Raw genomic sequence first — 17,888 nt, forward strand, 5'->3', positions numbered from 1 at the left:
AAGTCATGACACAGATATTAAAGCTAATCTACAGTAATAATTCTTTAAAGATGGCTTCCATCCAGACTTATCTACAAACTAGCTATGAAATGTCTCTTTCAGTACCAAAACGAGATCCAATCATTGAACTAAGCTCATTGAGCATAAGTGATCCCCAACTAAACGAGAAAAAAAATAAAGCAACAGTCCTAAAATGCTTTTTGAAAAAGCGTCCTAAATCGGTTTGCTTTACTTTACCGAAACTGCTTTATTGTTTTGTATTTTCAGTAAAGTGCTAGTTTTCTTTATCATACATGAATAATATTGAAGACGACACTACCTTGTCATGACGATGAATAACAGTTCAAATAGGGACAAATCATTTTATTAGATAGTGAAAAAAAATACACTGGATATTTCGATCACATGTACGGTGATCGTCATCATCAGAAACACTGACGATCAGCAGAAATATTTTTGCTGATGACGATCACTCGAAATCATCATAGAAACCAATACGGCAGACATATTCCTTTGTTATTTAGTGTTTTGTGCTTTTGTTTTCCTACCATATTCGATTTTGTTCGAAAGTGACATGTTTGTTTCTTTTTTTTGTATACCGTTTTGGTTTTCTTTATATGTTTTTCTTAGGCTAATTTTTCTTTTTCTTCCGCCGATAAGGGCTTCCAGGTATGAAGCCGAGACATTTGGACTAATATTATTATTTTTATTAAAAAGTTTTGCATTTTTGTTTTGAAGATAAAAATGTATCCGTTTTATACTTTTATTAATGCATAAATGAGGAGCCTTTGTTTTATATGAGACTTTTGCATAATTAAGCACCAATGAGTGCAGATTTGTGGGACCTTTCGACCATCCTGATTAAAATAGCCACTCGATATTGAAATTTTCATTCGAAGGTATATGGGATGGGGGAATGCTTGCATCAAAAGACCTTTCCAAAGCTACTACAACCATCATTTCTATATGAAGACGCCGGGAAAAAATTTAAATATTTACGATGTTTGATAACGTGAAGTTTAGCACAATTTTTGGTTGGCTTTGCTGATAATAGTTTTGTGGCAAAAGCGAAATCCTGGCAATCAAAGCGTCCACCAGCCTGAGTTATTTTGGAATTTCGTGATAAAAACCAAACACAGAAAATCAAACATAAAACCCAAGTGAAATCAGAAATGGAAATAGATTGCAGCAGTAGATGGCAGCAATTCGGGACGTACGAGAAAATTATCCTCTTTAGGATGTCTGAAAAAATAACTAGAAATTTTATTGATGGGATCATGTACCAGTCGCAGATCTTATACATTTTATATTAGTCTTATAACTTCCATTAGAGCTGGTGCCTGTTTGCTTGCCAGCTAAAAAGGAACTTTCTACTTGAAAGTTAAAACAAGGCATAAAGAAACAGAATATTGACGAAACAACTTCAGATAACTCCACTAAATAAATTATTAAAGTCTATCTTAACTGAAACACTGTAGAGTGCGGTACAAGGAGATGCGAAAACCATGTTTTTAGACACAAGCAATAAATATACGCAGCTTTACCAAATTTAATGTCATATCCATCATTCAACGCACTTTCTGCGTAAACTGCAGAGGTTTTCAGAAACATTCTTACCAACACAACACCACCTTAGACTAGGTCAACACTAATACCCATATTATGATTAACTTTGACAAACATAATTATGAAAAAATTTAAGTATTTAGAGCTACTTCTAAAATAATCCCCGAATAGCTAGCTATGACTTTGAACAAGCACATACATACCCTTTAGGGAAGGTATTTAGACAATTATAAACCCAAAAACCATGCTATGGGCCCTCCAATCATAGAGATTGAAAATCATTGCATCACATTGATTACAACATGGCATATTGATGTTCATGTTTCGACTAAATGCTAGGTATCAGCTCATTTTTGTAAACAGGCTACTTACCTAATTTGAGGCTCTTACTCCCAGGGCAACACGGATTGCGTAAGATAAGACAGATAAGATATTTCTCAGTAAAGAATATTACTACGGATACAATGGGGACTCTTGCTGAGGTACAACGAGAGAAGTGAGATCTAAGAAGAAGTCTAGGCTAGAGGGGAGGCTAGAAAGAAGTGAAATTATTCGGGCATAATAGAGAGAACTATGAGTAAGATTGGCTCTGCAAAGAAGGGAGACATCATAGTTTTTTCTTCTTTAAAGATAAATCTTGGGTGTTTCTTGCAAGCCACCTCTATTCTCTCAGACAGACCGTCGGAGACCCCAGGATTCCAGGTAGTGAAGGCATACTCTAAAATTTGGCACATAAAAGAGGACAAAAAAAACTGTAAAAGGATTACAGCTATTACCCTAAGAGGCACTTTTATGAACGTCTGACCATTTTATTAGAATGAATATCTTTAGAGTTTCATCGGATTCCCAATGCGGTTGGTAAGACACCTGTGTGTACGGACAGCGTTGAAATTCAGTTTATTGGTGATTGATTTTGGCACTTAAAAATAGCAGTTTTACTATAATTTGCGATCTACACAGCAACTTTCTCCATACAATATGATTAATAACAAAGACTTAACACAAACACATCCCCTTCCAATGCCAGTGCATGATATGGGGGAGGGATAATCAAATAAATCCACAAAATCCAAAAGAAAAATTCCTTTTGCCTCAAAAGTGGTAAAAAAAAAGACTACATCACATGCCCGGCTGCCATTATGGTAATAATGCCAATAATTTAATCAAACAGTTGGTGGTAACGAACTGTAGTAAGGAGCGACCCGGCTCAATAGCAACCAAAGCTCTAGAAAACGGAATTTTGATACCAATAGTTACATCAAAAGAATCGCATTTTAATGTTGATTTTAAATATATAAATTTCGACAAGTTTAGTCAAATCAATCAAAAGTTAAGAGCCTGAGAAAATTTGCCTTATTTTAGAAAACAGGAGAAAACACCCTCAAATGTCATATAATTTTAACGAAAATCATACCGTCAGATTCAGCGTATCAGAGAACCATACTGTAGAGGTTTCAAGCTCCTATCTACAAAAATGTGGAATTTTGTATTTTTTGCCAGAGGAAAGATCACGGATGCGTGTTTATTTGTTTGTTGTTTTTTTTTCCAGGAGTGATCGTATCGACCCAGTGATCCTAGAATGTCGCAGAAAGGCTCATTCTAACGAAAATTAAAAGTTCTAGTGCCATTTTTAAGTGAAAAAAATTGGAGGGCACCTAGGCCCCCTCCCACGCACATTTTTCCCCAAAGTCACTGTGTCAAAATTTTGAGATAGCCATTCTGTTCAAAAACCTAGTGATCCCTTGATCTTAGTCAAAAACCTAGTACCTATTTCTTTGGGGATGACTTATTCCCCCACAGCCCCCGGAGGAGGGGATGCAAGTTACTAACTTTTACCATTGTTCACATATGGCAATGGTTATTATGAAGTGTACAGACCTTTTCAGGAACACTTTTTCGCGTTGGGGTGGGATTGGGTCGGGGGGAGGAGGTTGCGTCGGAGGATCTTTCCATGGAGGAATTTTTCATGAGGGAAGAGAATTACCATTAAGGGGTGCAGGATTTTCTACCATTATTTAAAAAAAAACAATGAAAAAACAAATTCTTTTTTTTAACTAGAAGTAATGAGGAGCATTAAAACTCAAAACGAACATAAAATATTATGTATATAAAGAGTTGCGTCTCCTCCACAATAACTTGCTCTTTAGGCTAAAATATTTTTAGTAATTTCAACTATTTATTCTACAGCCTTTGTGACTCAGGGTCATTCTTAAAGATTTGGGACGAAATTCAAGCTTTAGTGAAAAGAGCGAGGTATTTACGAAGGGGAGAACCCCCTTATATACGTAATAAAAAAACACAAATATAGAAATTTATTACGTAAGTTAATTCATAAGGTACGAATGTTTATTACTAACAAGAACGTTCGTAAAAAAAAGTTTAAAAAAGAACTACTTGCGTTTTTAAGTAACAAAAAATTGGAGGGTAATTTGGCCTCCTCCTGCACCCCTTTTTTTATCAAAATCGTCCGATCAAAACTACAAAATAGCCATTTAACAAAAAAATTAAAATGCAAATTTCATTTTATACATTCATGCGCAGTGAGCCAAAATCAAAACATGTATTAATCCAAAAACGTTCAGAAATTAAATAAAAAAACAAGTTTATTTAACTACAAGTAAGGAGAGACATTAAAACTTAAAACGAACAGAAATTATGCCATATATGAAAGGGGTTGTCCCCTCCTCAACGTCTCGCTCTTTTCGCTAAAGTTTTTTAATTGTTTTAAAAAGAAGAGTTGTGACAAAGAGTCTAACTTTAGCGCAAAGAGCGGGTCGTCGTGGAGGAGACAACCTCTTTCATATACGGAATAATTTCTGTTCGTTTTAAGTTTTAATGTCATCCCTTACTTGTAGTTAAAAAACCTTCTTTTTTTTTTATTATTTAATCACCATTTAAAGCTGGGCACTGCCCAGCTTTGTATGATAATCTATGCTATTCGATGAAGCCAAAAAATCAAACTAGTAACAATACATAGGAGACCAATCATTTCAGCTACACAGTCATTCATTTTTAAGCACTGGCTTAAAAAATACTCAGTAAATTTTTTATTTCCATGTTGACTTTCGCGGTTTTATTTACCTTACTCCATTTTTGATTTCAAAACTCATAAAAGAAAAAAAAATGCGTCAAGCATACAAAGGTAATTATAATGTTCCTATAAAAAAAAGCAACTTGATACTAAAAAAAACCAGCTCCAACCATGGAACATATAATAACAACTTCACAGAGGTTTTACAAAAATAGAATCAAAACGCTTGGAATGTCTGCTTAAGCAGTACTTTAAGTACAAACACTTAATTTACTTCCCGATACTGATAATATGTGCAGCTCGATTACACTTTCATTGTAATTACAAATTTTCTTTAGGTGGAAGCGAGGGGAGGTCATTACTCCATAAACAAGAGCTAAGAGCTCATATGGCACTTGTGACGAGGCGAGAAGAGCTAAGAGCCAAGAGATCATATGGTATGAGCTCTAACAAAATTCTATGAATCAATAGATTGATTTAAAAAGGAAAATAAGAGGCTTAATGCCGGTCGAGATTTAAAATAAGAGCTCTGAGTCACAAAGTCCTTCTAAATATCAAAATTCATTAAGATCCGATCACCCACTCGTAAGTTATAAATACCTAATTTTTTCTAATTTTTCCTCTCCCTTTTGCCCCCCAGATGGTCGAATCTGGGAAAACGACTTTATCAAGTCAAATTGTGCAGCTCCCTGACACGCCTACCAATTTTCATCGCCCTAGCACGTCCAGAAGCACCGAACTCGCCAAATCACTGAACGCCTCCCCCCAACTCCCCCAAAGAGAGCGAATCCAGTACGATTCTGTCAATCATGTATTAAGGACATTTGTGTGTTTTTCCAAGATTTCCCCCTCCAAATCCCCACAATGTCAAAAGATCTGGTCGGGATTTGAAATAAGAGCTCTGAGACATGAATTCCTTCTAAAAATCAAATTTCATTACGATCCGATCATCTATTCGTAAGATATAAATACTCCAATTTTCAAGTTTTCCAAGAATTCCGGTTCCCCCCTCCAACTCCCCCGAATGTCATAGGATCTGGTCGGAATTTGAAATTAGAACTTTAAAGCATAAGATCCTTCTAAATATCAAATTTCATTAAGATCTGGTCACCCTTTCGTAAGTTACAAATACCTCAATTTTCAAAATTACCCCCCCCCCCAATTCCACCAAAGAGAGCAGATCCGGTCCAGTTATGTCAGTCACGTATCTTAGACAGGTTTCTATTCTTCCCATCCAGTTTCATCCTGATCTCACCGCTTTAAGTATTTTCTAAGATTTCCCCCCAATCCGATCACTCCTTCGTAAGTTAAAAATACGTCATTTTTCTTATTTTTCAGAATTACCCCCCCCCCCCCCGAAATTGAGCGGATCCGTTCCAATTATGTAAATCACGTATGCAAGACTTCTGCTTATTTTTCCAACCAAGTTTCATCCCAATCCCTCCAATCTAAGCGTTTCCCATTATTTTAGGTCTCCTCGCCCCAAACTTCCCCCAATGTCACCATATCCGGTCAGGATTTAAAATAAGAGCTTTGAGACACGATATCCTTCTAAAAATAAAATTTCATGGAGATCCAATCACCCGTTCGTAAGTTAAAAATACCTCATTTTTTCTAATTTTTCAGAATTAACCCCCCCCCCCAACTACCCCAAAGAGAGCAGATCCGTTCTGGTTATGTCAATCATGTATCTAGGACTCGTGTTTTTTTTCCACCAAGTTTCATCCCGATCCCTCCACTCTAAGTGTTTTCCAATTTTTAAGTTTCTCTCTCCCAACTCCCCCCCCCCCCAATGTCACCAGATCCGGTCAGGTTTAAAATAAGAGCTCTGAGCCACGATATCCTTCTAAATATCAAATTTCATTGAGATCCGATCACCCGTTCGTAAGTTGAAAATACCTAATTTTTTTATTTTTCAGAAATACCCCCCCCCCCCAACTACCCAAAAGAGAGCGGATCCGTTCCGTTTATGTCAATCATCTATCTAGGACTCGTGTTTATTTTTCCCACCGTGTTTCATCCCGATCCCTCCACTCTAAGTGTTTTCCAAGTTTTAGGTTTCCCCCTCCCAACTCCCCGCCCCCATCACCAGATCCGGTCGGGATTTAAAATAAGAGCTCTAAGACACGATATCCTTCTAAACATCATATTTAATTGAGATCCGATCACCCGTTCGTAAGTTGAAAATACCTCATTTTTCTAATTTTTAAGAATTACTCCCCCTCCCCCCAACTACCCCAAAGAGAGTAAATCTGTTCCGATTATGTCAATCATGTATCTGGGACTTGCGCTTATTTTTCCCATCAAGTTTCATCCCGATCCCTCTACTCTGAGTGTTTTCCAAGATTTTAGGTTTCCCCCCTCCAACTCCCCCCAATGTCATCAGACCCAGTCGGGATTTAAAATAAGAGCTCCGAGACACAATATCATCCCAAACATCAAATTTCATTAAGATCCAATCACCCGCTCATAAGTTAAAAATACTTCATTTTTTCTATTTCTTCCGAATTAACCGGCCCCTACTCCCCTCCCCCCAGATGGTCAAATCGGGAAAACGACTATTTCTAATTTAATCTGGTCCGGTCCCTGATACGCTTGCCAAATTTCATCGTCCTAGCTTACCTGGAAGTGCCTAAAGTAGCAAAACCGGGACTTTAGGTTTTCCCCCTCCAACTCCTCCCAATGTCATCAGATCCGGTCGGGATTTAAAATAAGAGCTCTGAGACACAATATCATTCCAAACATCGAATTTCATTAAGATCCAATCACCCGCTGATAAGTTAAAAATACTTCATTTGTTCCATTTTTTCCGAACTAACCGAGCCCCCACTCCCCCCCCCCCCAGATGGTCAAATCGGGAAAACGAATATTTCTAATTTAATCTGGTCCGGTCCCTGATACGCTTGCCAAATTTCATCGTCCTAGCTTACCTGGAAATGCCTAAAGTAGCAAAACCGGGACCGACAGACAGACCGACAGAATTGGCGACTGCTATATGTCACTTGGTTAATACCAAGTGCCATAAAAATAGACTACTCGAATGATCACGCCGCGAAAGCTCTTTCAATAAGATTTTTTCGTACGTTCTTGGAGAAAACCAATTACTCCCCGTGAACACTATTAGGCAAAATATTAAGAAGTCCTTCTTTCCTGTAGGTTCTGTTTTTATTGTTCTAAGAAATAGAGCTGTGAGAGTAAAACTTTAGCGTAAAGAGCGAGGCGTTGAGTAAATGACAATCCCTTTCATACACGGAACAATTTCTGTTCGCTTTAAGTTTTAATGTCGTTCCTTCTGTTCGTTTTTTCAGTAGAAAAAACTTTTTTTTTAATTTCCTATCGTTTTTAAATAATGCCAGGAAATCTGACCCCCCCACAGAGAATTTCTCTCATCACGGAAATATCCTCTAGACAATTCAATACCGGTACTTCGAACAAGTACTCTTAACCACTCCGCGCGTAAAATTGAGACAGAAAAGAGAAAGCAAGACATATAAAAAGAATATTGTTTAAGAATTCTGGCAAATTTCCGCAGCGTATAGTTTCGCCTGACAAGGTCACTCCCTGCAATCTTCTCTTCCCACGGAAAATTCCCCCGTGGAAAAACAGCAGCAAATTTGCCCCTACCCCCCTACCCGAAAATGTATGCATGCATCCCAATAACAAGTACTATGTGTAAACAATGGGCAAATTTTTTAAGCTAAAGACCTTTCCCCTGGGGATGTGGAGGAGGAGATCATGTTATACCCAAATGCATAGCTATTGGGCCTTAAAACTATGATGAACAAAATGGTTATCTCAAAAATTTTGATCTGACAATTTTGGGAAAAAACTGGCGGGGGAGGTGGCCTAGTTGCCTTCCATTTTTTTGGTCACTTAAAAAGGGCACTAGAACTTTAATTTCCGTCCAAATGAGCCCTCTGTAATACCACTGGATTGATACGATCACCCCTGGGGAAAAAAGCACACATCCGTGATCCTTAATCTAACAAAAAATACAAAATTCCGCATTTTTGCAGAAAGGAGCTAGAAACCTATACCGTAGGGTTCTCTGATACGCTGAATCTGATGGTGTGACTTTCATTAAGATAACTTGACTTTTTGGGGGTGTTCCCTATTTTTTTAAAAATTAAATAAATTTTCTCAGGCTTAACCTTTGGTTGTAAGACTAAACTTAATGAAATTTAACATTTGAAATCAGCATAAAAAGCCAATTCTCTTAATATATCTATTGGCATCAAAAATGTTTTTTTAAACCGTTTCTGTTACTATTGAGCCGGGTCGCTCCTTACTTACAGTTCGTTACCACCAACTCTTTGAACAGCAATTTTTTCAGATTTTTCTTTTGGTTGTTATTACGTATATGAGGGAGTCTCCCCCTCCTCAGTACCTTACTCTTTACGCTAAAAAGTTTGTGAATTTATAAAAAGCTTATTATTCTGATTAAACGGTCCTTGTGTGTCAGAAGGCATTCATAAATAATTGGAACAAAAAGTCAAACACTAGCGTAAAGAGTTAGGTACTGAGACGAGGGTAATCCCCTCACATACGTAATAATTTCTGTTCGTTTGGAGTTTTAATGTTGTTCCTTACTTTCAGTTGGAAAAAATTTTTTTTATTTAATAACAGCCACAAGCGGACAAAATACAACATCTTTGGTTTATTATTACATAAAAATCATAGTTAAGAACATGCTTAACATAATATTAAATGCTTAAGATTGGCCAAAAAATAACAAAAACAAATTATTGTTTATATCGGCCATTATTTAACAAATTTCGAACTTTAGCGTAAAGAGTGAGATATTGACGAGGGGGCGATCCCCCTAATATATGTAATAATTTCTGATCGTTTTAAGTATTAATGTTGCTCCTTACTTTCAGTTGAAAAAACTTGTATTATTTTAATTTAATTTCTGATTGTTTTTTAAATAATGCTGGGAAATCCAGTGCCCCCTTCATGAAAATTCTCTTCCCCCGCCATGCAAAAAGTGGGGTAGCAAAGAAGCAATGATACATGTCCATGGTAGTTTTCAAATTTGTTGGCAGATTCTGCCAACAAATTATCATTTTTGCCATTTTTTGCATATAAAACAAATTTAGCTCAAAGAAAAGCTGTCAAAATAGAAGCTGTGCTGCTAAAGTGTCGGCAGCTTTTGGAAGTCTGTCGAATACTGCTGTTGGTAAGCAGCAGCTTTGTCACTTTTTCCCTACCTGACTCCCCCTTCCCTAACACTCAAATATATAACCCAAATTATATATTTCCCATGAGCTCTTCTGGTTCTTGATTTTGCCACAGTTGTTTCAGTCTACAGGTGCATGGTCTTAAACAAGAGTGATGCTAACGACTTGAAGTAAATATGGGAATTTTCTGAAGATTTTTAAATGTTTTTTTTTTTTATTGGGTCATGATGAATCAATGCATCTAAATCGTAAAACTTCAATAAAATGGAATTGTAATCAAACAATGAATTTTTAACGGTACTTGTTAATTAAACAAAACACACTCAAGAATTACGCTTAGGTAAGATCACACAAAATCAGTTTCATAGCATAAACAAGTGGCTGGTGACAGAATGTATAGGACTTATAAACTCTGGGTCATGTATTTGCACATGGGGGGGGGAGTGGGGTAGAAAAGTAATACTACTACTTAGCAGTTTACTACTTACCTAGTAAAAACACCTAAGGTGATCTAAAGTAAATACCTAAGCTGATCTATGGTAAATACCTACGCTGATCTAAAGCATTGGTTCCCGTCAAAAACCTTGTTTTGTTTCTCTCACAGACCATCGAATTGCAGTCTAACACACTTACAACTGACTAACCGCATCTTTTGCTTTTATTAAGACAATCCAGCTACAAAGCACCTTGTTCACTGTGGGTACTGCAAGGTATCTGACCTTTACAACACTGTCAAAGATTATATCTCTAAAAACACCCTAATCTGCCTTTCAGATTAAATGAGGAGCAATCAATTGTTACTGCTTTCACTAAATTTATAGTCACTTATTCTGGTAGCATACCTAGTTCAACTCTAACATCCAGTTCAGCGGTTGAGTGCTCATTGTCTGTGCTTGACTTACTTTCTGATTTAGAAAATGACCCAGTGTTCAACCTGCACCAATACTAATCCACTAATAAAATCAAAATTTTTCACTTGGAACTACCTTTACCGACTCAAATCAACCTAGAGAGTTCCGAAATCTCAAGACGAAAATAATCCGGCATCTAGAATCGTTAGCTCATAAGCAAAGTTTGCTAAATGACACTGCCAAAAAGTCCAAATCAGATCAGCTTATGTGTAGAAACCATAAAACGGGGTTGCTCAGTGGTCTGAATGCTTAATGACAACTTACGGTGGGATGGTTCCAAGCTCCAATACGAAGGCGATACAATTCTTGATAGCTTGAAAGGCCTTCCAAATGGTAAAATGAACCACAGTCAAATTTGTGTCGCAAATCTTAGTCCCATTTTTGCCAAACTCATTGACTCCCAACTGCAAAGATGCCTCAGAACAAATTTACCTGCTACTGAATGGCCACCACCATTTGCTATTATTGCCGACAAGATGACGCCTAATAGGCGAACGTTCCAGATTGTTGGTATTATTTCTTTTCTTTCTGGATGTCTTGATTCTTTCGTTGTGAACTTGCTAGTCGTTAGTGGGCATACAGGATTAGACATTGCACACGCTCTGCTTGAAGCTTCGAAGAATCACTCTCTGATGACAGAAGATGTCAAGCAACAGCTTGTAGGTGGTGCCAATGGATGGACAATATTTTACGCTTTCTATGCCCTCTCATCTTTTGACGCTTATTGGTCTCCGTCATTCTCCCTTTGTATAAATTTAACTGGGATCCGGCGCATCGCGTTGAATTGGCTGAAGGAGATGCCCGAACCTCTTCACAGTGGGTCTCAGGTCTTTTTGAGCTCACATCCACCAGTAACAAAAAAGATGGGTTATGGAAAAAGTGTTGAAGCTATGATAACCCTCACCGAGACACAAGGTGTCAATTTCCAGAAGCCATCGTTCTTTTTCTCCACTAGGTTTGCTACATACGCAGCACGAGTTTTCAAAACTTTCAGGGACAACTGCTCCCTGATGTTTTTCTTACTCAGTGATAATTTGATAAGAATTATTTGAATAAGACATCACATGCCAATTTCGAATTTAGTTTAGAAGGGATTATTGATATTTACGAGACTATATTTAGATTTTTCCTTTCACTCGAATGAACTACCATAATGGCAAATATATTTGATATCAGCTCGGTTGAATTGATGATTAGAAAATGTGATCAACTTGGACACTTGATTGATCTTGCAAATTCAGAGGGGTTTTCAAAATTTGTCAAGAAGTGCAGTAAAGTAAGTAGCTGCAACTTCCCAGAAACTTTGCAGCTTATTAGACAAACTATTGAATAATCTCAATTCATGCTTTTTCATTGCCACAACTAGGTACAACCCAGTTGACGAATGAACTACCATAATGACAAATATATTTGATATCAGCTCGGTTGAATTGATGATTAGAAAATGTGATCAACTTGGACACTTGGTTGATCTTGCAAATTCAGAGGGGTTTTCAAAATTTGCCAGGAAGTGCAGTTCTCAACCAGTACAAAATATGGTTAGATCGTGCTTCTAGCGCAAATGCAGATCCTAAGCATTCTTCTATTAGTGTACTACAAAAGCTTTACTTATTTATTGAGCAGCCGGCACTGTATGATGACTTCCTGAAATTCTTCTCCTCTTATTGCGCTGTATGTGCAAAACGCATGCGAATCAGTTGTCGAGAATATGGAAGTATTGTGGACAGTCGTGCTCGTGGCCGTAGTGTTAGTTCTAACACTCTTCGCAGTGATTTGGTTATCCAGTGACAGGGCCCCCCTTTGAATGAAACATGTAAGCCATCCCTTGAAGTTGCCTTGGACGTTCACTTCGGTTCACGGAAGAACTGGAATTTCTTCCGCACAACCGGTCGTCCTGAAAAACTAAAATTTCATCGCATTAATGAAATAGTAGACCTGATTGGCTCCGAGAAGCTCCGTGTTACAGTTGCTTTGTGAATACCATTATGTCCTATATTTTCATTAAAACTATTATGCAATCCTGATATTTAATGCTTAAAGACAAAGATACTGGCAATCCTAAGGACTGACCTTGAATTCAATTAGTACAGAGGACACATTTAGAGAAGTAACGTACTATTCCGCTTTGTGAGAGAGCCCTCACGCTGCTGCTTTTAAAACTTGTTCAAACTAAAATCTCATTGAGTTTCAATGTCGCTATGTGAAAATTTACTTCTAAGTCGTTATCCTTCGTCCTTGTGGACAAGTTTTTACTTACTCCACTTCTCTTCAACAGGAAGTGAATATTTGTCCAAATCTTGCAAAAATAACCAAAGTCTCTCCAAACTTTTTATTCGTCAGATGAAAGAATCTTAAAAGGGCTGGTAGTAATCATGGTGTACATACAGTTAAAGCTGTTAATGGGAAAGCTGAACGTGGAAGATAAGTAGCCTAAAATAGCCACACTACAATGTGGCAGCAATTCTCTGTTTATTTTGGGGCCTAGATTAGGACAAAACTAATATCACAGCTTCATAATGCATGTGACTACCAGGCTGCCAAACAATATTGTTCTCCAAGAAAATCAAATAATGTTTTTTATAGTTGTAGTATAGTGATCAATGACTATCAAGCATGCAGTAGGGTATGCATTATTTTTATAATTCCAATAGCATTTGAGTCTACAACTCCATCCATAAAGTAACAGCAGTAAGTGCCATACAGGATACTTCAGACTTAGAATATTACACTCAGCTAGCAGTATTAGAGTAAATATGATACAATACTTTCGATGCAATGGAACATATAAAATTATGGAGTATGATATTTAGGACTCGTATATGGCTTCCCACTGAATTACATTATATTGTTAATTATGATTCAGAAAACTATTGATATTTCTAACTAAAAGCTATACTAAGTTACATTTGTTACTTTTCTTGCAAATTTTACGTGTAAAAATACTTCTTGCCCAAAGCAAAGCAAACACAAGTTGTGCAGCAAAAGTGTTGGCAGACTTTGGAATTCTGCTACTGACACCTGCTCTTCCCCCACGAAAATTCCTCCATGGAAAGATCCTCCCACGTAACCCTCTCACCCTGACCCTCTCCCCACCACCAGAAAAAATCCCCCTGAAAATGTCTGTATACTTCCCAATAACCAATACTATATGTAAACAATGGGCAAACTTCATAACTTGCAGCCCTTCCCCCGGAGACTGTGGGGAATTAAGTCGCCCTAAAAGACATTTTGACTTTTCGACTATGTTGAACAAAATGGTTACCTCAAAATTTTGATCCTGTAACTTGGGAAAAAATTAGTGTGGAGGGGGCCTAGTTGCCCTGCAATAGAACTTTTAATTTCCGTTCGAATAAGCCCTCTCACGACTTTCTAGGACCACTGGGTCGATACGATCACCTCTGGGAAAAAAAATAATAAACACGCATCCATGATCTTGCTTCTGGAAAAAAAAAAATACAAAATTCCACGTTTTTGTAGATAGGAGCTTGAAACCTCTACAGTAGTTTTCTCTGATACGCTGAATCTGATGGTGTGGTTTTCATTAAGATCCTATGAATTTTATTGGGCGTTTCCCCCCCCCCCCTTTTTTCGAAAACAAGGCGAATTTTCTCAGGCTCGCAACTAAAGTTGATGAAACTTACATATTTAAAATCAGCATAAAATTTATTTGTTTTGATGTATCTATTTGTATCAAAATTCCGTTTTTTTTAGTTTCGGTTACTATTGAGCCGAGTTGCTTCACTAACAGTTTGATTCACAATATTCATATACACAATATGCAGTTGATTGATGTCACTTTAGGCGAAAATTTAGCTAAATGGTTGTTTTTTTATGTCTTTTATTCTTTTTATTGCTTCTATTCAAGTTCACGAGTCTGGTTACATCGACAATTCTCCTGTTTTACAGCGATATAACTTAATATTTGGGAAATGTGTATTATATGTTAATACGACTAAACCCAAAAACTGTTAGGAACACTAATTTATACAGTTGTTTTTCACGCATGTTTCGTTGAATCATCGCGCTTTATTCTTTTTATTATTTCTACTCAAGTTCACGAGTCTAGTTACATAGACAAATTGTAAACTCTCCTGTTTTGCAGCGATATAACTTAATATTTGGGAAATGTGTATTATATGTTAATACGACTAAGCCCAAAAACTGTCAGGAACACTAATTTATACAGTTTTTTTTCATGCATGTTTCGTTGATACGGACCACACCAAAATCTATGCACAAATTAAACTTGGTTTTAACTCGTTTTTAGGATAAACTACTAACCTGAGAATCTTTTATTCTATCTTATTATTGGGTCTCTTTTATCCTTTTTATAATTTTATTTTTTCTTTTCGTTTCTCAAAACCTTTTTCGTTTCCTGGACAACGAAACAAGCTTTTCAATTTGACGGTGACTTACAAAAACATCGAACAAAATTAACTAAAGGGCTATAATCCTTCTAGGAACTATACAAATTTCAATATTATCAGCCATGTTTGTAGTTAATTGATATTAAATACATCATAGCAAAAAAAAAGTGATTAACTTACAAATGGCTTGATGATGAAAGCAACATTCGTTCGGCAGCTTCAACCACTTCATTAACAGACTTCATTGGCGTAACCAGCAACTGCCTATGAGAGAACCGTGACTTAATCCTTTTCTCAAGCAATTCAACGACATCAAGGCGCCTAGAAACGCCCAAAACGCATAGTGGTGTCTAGAAAATTAAAAAAATAATAAATTAATCACTTTACAGAAATTTTAAAACACTTAAGCACAGTTCTAAAGCATGGAATCAATCATCTAATAGGCTACTGTCAAAACACTTATACATGCATACAGTGAACACAGCTTAGCAAAATGGCTTGATATTAGAACTTTAGCCTGTTCAACATTTGTTAGATAAAATATCAAAAAAAAGTAAAGAGGGTATTAAAAGCTTAAACTAGCAGACATAAAGTTATACAATAAGTCAAACAACACGAAAAATAACTATTGTAGATGAATAAATGAAACACACAATGATTAGAAATTGAAATGAATAATTAAGTCTAAAACAAAAATTCTAAATAAGTATGTATTCTCCAAACATGTAAGCCTTTTACAGAGCAGACATGAACTATTCTTTTGAATTTACTAAATTCTGATATAGATTCTGGTTCGATTCATTCCATCATTTTCCATTACGTTGTTAAATCACTTGATCGTCTATTCTAAAGAATTTTACTTTCGAAATTAGTACATAGTAATGGACTAAAAGAGAGAGTTTACTTTCCTAGTTCAAGTATGGTTTAACTGGTAGATTAATTTCTTTTATCTCTCTACCAAGAAACTAATTTTTATAGATCCTTCTTTTTGTTCACCACGCAACGTCAATAATAGTTTTCAAACAAGGCTAATTTCTAAGCCTTGTGTTTTTATGGCACTTGGTATCTACCAAGTGACATATACCAATCGCAAATTCTGTCCTGGTTTTGCTAGCTTAGGCACTTCCAGGTAAGCTAGAACGATGTAATTTGGCAGGCATATCAGGAACCAGACCAGGTTGAATCAGAAATTGTCGTTCTCCCGATTTGGTCATCTGGGGGGAGTGGGGGACGGTTAAATCGGAAAAATTAGAAAAAATGAGGTATTTTTAACTTACGAAGGGATGATCGGATCTTAATAAATTTAACTTTTGGAAGGATTTCGTGTCTCAGAGCTCTTATTTTAAATCCCGACCGGATCCGGTGACATTGGGGGGAGTTGGGGGAGGGAACCTAAAATCTTGGAAAACGCTTAGAGTAGAGGGATCGGGATGAAATCTGGTGGAAAAAATAAGCACAAGTCCTAGATACCTAATTGACATAACCGGAACGGATCCACTCTCTTTGGGGGAATAGGGGGGGGGGGGGTAATTCTGAAAAATTAGAAAAAATGAGGTATTTTTAACTTACGAAGGAGTGAAACTTAATGAAATTTGATGTTTGGAAGGATATCGTGACTCAGAGCTCTTATTTTAAATCACGACCGGATCCGGTGACACTGGGGGGATTGGAGGGGAACCTAAAATCTTGGAAAACGCTTAGAGTGGAGGGATCGGGATGAAACTTGGTGGGAAAAATAAGCACAATTCCTAGATACGTGACTGACATAACCGGAACAGATCCGCTCTCTTTGGGGGAGTTGGGAGGAAGGCTTAATTCCGAAAAATTAGAAAAAGTGACGTATTTTTAACTTACGAACGAGTGATCGGATCTCAATTAAATTTCATATTTAATGAAATTAAATATGTAACTCGGATCGTAACTCAGATCTCTTATTTTAACGCCCGATTGGACCCAGTGTCATTGGGGAGGGGGGACCGGAAATATAGGAAAACACTTAAATCGGAGAGATCAGGATGAAACTTGGTGGGAAGAATAAGCACAAGTCTAAGATACGTGACTTACATAACCGAACCGGATCCGCTCTCTTTGGTGAAGTTGGGGGGGGGTGATTCAGAAAAATTTGAAAAAATGAGGAATTTGTAACTTACGAACGGGTGATCAGATCTTAATGAAATTTGATATTTAAAAAAGATCTTTTGCTTTAAAGCTCTCATTATAAATCCAGACCAGATCCAGTGACATTGGGGGGGGGGGGGTGGAGAGGGAAACCAGATACGTGTTGTAGTCGTGGAAAAACGACTTTATCAAGCCGTTTTTCGGCCCCAATTCGACCATCTGGGGGGCTGAAGGGAGACGAAAAATTGTGGTATTTTTAACCCATGATTGGGTGATCGGATCTTAATGAATATCGATATTTAGATGGACCTCGTGACTCAGAGCTCTTATTTTAAATCCCGACCGGCATTAAGCCTCTGATTTTCCTTTTAAATCAATCTATTCTTATAATTTTGCTAGAGCTCATACCATATGAACTCTTGGCTATTCCAACCTAGTCAAAAGTGCTATATGAGCTCTTAGCTCTTGTTTCTTATACATACCAATGGTCTTTTTCACAGTTTTAAATAATACACGCAGTTTTTTGTTTCATCCTTCCAAGCCTGTAATAAGAGCTTTTTTTCTATGACTGCTCGAGTTGCTTTTGTTAATAAGAAATAATTCTTACTGCTGGTAGGACTCAGTCTGAGGTTCAATTAATTTTGAGACGCCTTTTTGAAAAATTTCTTATTGTTTGAGGCAAATTGGCCTGCTCTAAATGCCACTAAGCCGAGTT

The 17,888-nt window shown here is 37.0% G+C and overlaps 1 protein-coding gene across 2 annotated transcripts in view; it reads right to left on the minus strand.

The window, feature by feature from the left end:
- LOC136032024 (origin recognition complex subunit 4-like) overlaps positions 1–17,888 on the minus strand; it is a 218,236-nt gene that overhangs the window by 137,637 nt on the left and 62,711 nt on the right. For both annotated transcript variants that reach the window (XM_065712104.1, XM_065712102.1), the window contains exon 5: positions 15,236–15,405. In XM_065712104.1, the coding sequence (XP_065568176.1) occupies positions 15,236–15,405 (170 nt within the window). The remainder of the gene's footprint in view (positions 1–15,235; positions 15,406–17,888) is intronic.

This window comes from Artemia franciscana, chromosome 10, assembly GCF_032884065.1.
Source record: "Artemia franciscana chromosome 10, ASM3288406v1, whole genome shotgun sequence".
NCBI lineage: Eukaryota > Metazoa > Arthropoda > Branchiopoda > Anostraca > Artemiidae > Artemia > Artemia franciscana.